This window comes from Adiantum capillus-veneris, chromosome 4 (genome assembly GCF_014529385.1).
Source record: "Adiantum capillus-veneris isolate H3 chromosome 4, ASM1452938v2, whole genome shotgun sequence".
Classification (NCBI taxonomy): Eukaryota; Viridiplantae; Streptophyta; class Polypodiopsida; order Polypodiales; family Pteridaceae; genus Adiantum; species Adiantum capillus-veneris.
In genome coordinates, this window is record NC_140934.1 from 87776957 (window position 1) to 87779830 (window position 2874).

Here is a 2874-nt window from a genome sequence, read left to right on the forward strand (position 1 = left end):
AAAATACATGAAAAATAGTGTAATTTTGCAAAAATATTGGCTAGTATTGTAAAATTTTGTCTTGGAGGGGATTTTGTATGTATGTGAAAATGAATTTTCCCGAACACTGGTCCGAAGTGATATACCTCCAAATATCCCAAATTAAATCGTTGTCATTGAAACCCCTCTGCGCACGCCCATGCAAAAGCGTCCATGAGCACGTACAGGCATTAAATGCCAGAGAAAAGGAAAGGTAAATCAATGGTAATATTTTCAAATTACACCAAAAAAAATTCCCATAACTGGCTACAGCTCCGCAAACAATAAAGGAAATAGAAACAAAAAGCTCGATCTGATTATATTGCTAATATCCCCGAAGGAACGCTACCGTCATAAAACAATTAATCACAGGAAGATCAAACAATAACAAGATTTCCATTAGTTTGGACTGGCTTTTACATTGCAGCTGTAATGCCAAGAATTGAGAGGCATCAGCATGCAAAGCTTGGCCATCGGCACGTATCATGAATGAGCTGCTAAACGAGAGCACGCAATGGTCTGAAAAGAGCCATTTATGTCTCAATGACTCCGTGCCTCAAAGATCTCTTCTGATTTATATACATGAGCAAAATTTAAGAGAAACTAGGGACGGTTTCGACATGCGTTTACACATCTGCTGCTTCACACGGGGGCAGATTAAGGTCCAAGGTGGGCTGCAGCTGCTTGCAGGGCAGCCTGTAAGGAGCAGATTGATTTTCCAGGCGCTCAACCATGTCTTTCCTCTTCAAGGACCTCGGATCTGCGGCAACATTTGAATGGCTAGAAAAGCCAAGCTGCAGATCAAGATCTTGGGCTTTCTGCAACTGCAGTAGCGACTCATGACGCGCCCTGTCGTAAAACGATACAGCAGCGGCCGCCTCCGAGCGCTGGCCGTAGCCTGCCTCGACTGTGTGGCACGCCCCAATGCGCAGCGGCACCGCGGCAGCTTCCGCCTGCGGAGGCCCCCATTTGCAATGTGGTGGGGCGGCAAGCTCGAAATTGGTCTTGGCTTTGTCCCCACGCAGCGCTCTTGCAGCGTCGTCGTATGCGAGCGCAGCCTCTTCTGCTGTGTCGAATGTGCCGAGCCAGACCCGAGCCTTCTTCCAGGGGTCTCGGATCTCTGCGGCGAAGCGGCCCCAGGGCCGTTTGCGAACGCCCCGATAGTGAGAGCTGCTGCTGGAGCAGGTGGACGCTGTAGTTGCTGCAGCCTCGAGAGGACTCGCGGGCTTGGGGTTGGAGGCTCTGTGCCATGTTCGGTTGGGCGAAACTTTGCCTTTCACCTCGAAGACGTACTGCGATTCAAGAACAGCAGCCATGGCGAAGGAACGGGGGAAGAGAGAGAGAGAGAGAGAGGACTGCTAAGAGAGAGAGACGCGGATTAGCTCAGCGAGGGAGAGAGGAAGAGAGAGTCCTCGAAGTATGTCTTGCCGATGGAGAAGAGGACACATTTAAAAGCGGTGCAAGGCGAGAGAAGCGACTGCAGGCAAGGCGGCAACGGATCAGTGCTGCCGCCGCTGCATTATTCTAATGTGAACGCGCCGGCCTTTGGGTGGGACCTTCCGTGACGTGAGCGTGATCCTGTCACTATTGCACGCTGAGGGCGAGGCGCTTTTGATGGTCGGGAGAGACGCAGCTGGCCGGCCCTGATTTGTGTGCCCCTCGCCTGTCATATGATTTGCCTACAGTCGCTAAAGTTAAAAGACTGCCTGCCTGCCGCCCCTTTCCTTTGACGCGTGGCCCATCAGCTCACGCTACCGCGCTGACTGTGACTGCACTGCACCACAGCTTCACGCCTCCGCCCTTCCTCGCCGCCGACTTCCACATCAGCACGCCACGGTGCCCGGCACACCACCCGTGCTCTATCATTCGATTTTTCCTAACCTCCATCATTTGCTAGGTGAAACTTAAGAGTCCGGTCACCTGCTATCTGTTTAGGCCAAGTAAGCTTGTGGCATGCTTGCAAACCACACATGTCCAGAGTGGTCACGTGGGGGCACAAGAGCAGCACAAGAAGATTGAATCTGGTTGGTCAATCCATCACATGCCCAAGCTATGCAGGAGAAGAGAGTGTGAGTTGGCTGTATGGCCCACACTCTATGCACGATCGAGGGGGCCAAGTAATGACACTACATCCACCTCGCAAGTTGTAGCCATTTTCAAGTTGGCATTTTCCCTAGCATTAAAGGCACGAACCGGTTACATGAACAACTTGCTCAAATCGACACAATTAGGCCTAGTTTGGACTGAGCAGAAGAGCAAAGATGACAATAGCGTGAATTCCTGGTGGGTTGAGTAAATTGGAGTATGCGAGCAACCCTTTTTTTCGGACCCACCATAGCCTTGGGTGGCCTCTCCCCTCAATAATGAGTTGTGTTCATTCACTTTTCAGCAGTATTTGCACGAAGAGCATAGAAATGTTAAATTGGATCGAGATTGACGAATCTGAGCATTGAGTACCCAGCTCAGCATTGAGCTTGAATGTGTTGTGAGGCACATGTGCTTATTTGTGTGAAAGAGAGCGACTAGAAACATCGGTAAGGCAAGTGCTATGCCCACGCAGTCTAAACCTGCCCTTACGAAATCACAGGCATAGTTCTATTATGCCAACCAATTCTCTTAGTGTGGCCATGACTAAGAGCATGGTCACGTACAGTATAGTTATTCCTTACTAATAACTATGCGCTACTATGATATCATCTCACAAAACTGAGTCGTAGGCATGGTGACGGCAGAATAGTTACCATCTATACCAGTCACGTGTAGATAAGAACATACAGTTCAGGGTTGCACAGGTGCCATCTGCGGATGGACGGAGCAACAACAAAAGGGAACGAGCTGCAACAAGTGGATTGCAAT

General features: G+C 50.0%; 1 protein-coding gene across 1 annotated transcript; it reads right to left on the minus strand.

Annotated features, from left to right (window-relative positions):
* Positions 1 to 395: 395 nt before the first annotated feature.
* On the minus strand, positions 396 to 1494 carry LOC147459557 (uncharacterized). The gene has a single exon (XM_086510808.1). The coding sequence runs from the start codon at positions 1332 to 1334 to the stop codon at positions 645 to 647; it is 690 nt and encodes a 229-aa protein (XP_086366934.1). The 5' UTR covers positions 1335 to 1494; the 3' UTR covers positions 396 to 644.
* Positions 1495 to 2874: the final 1380 nt, after the last annotated feature.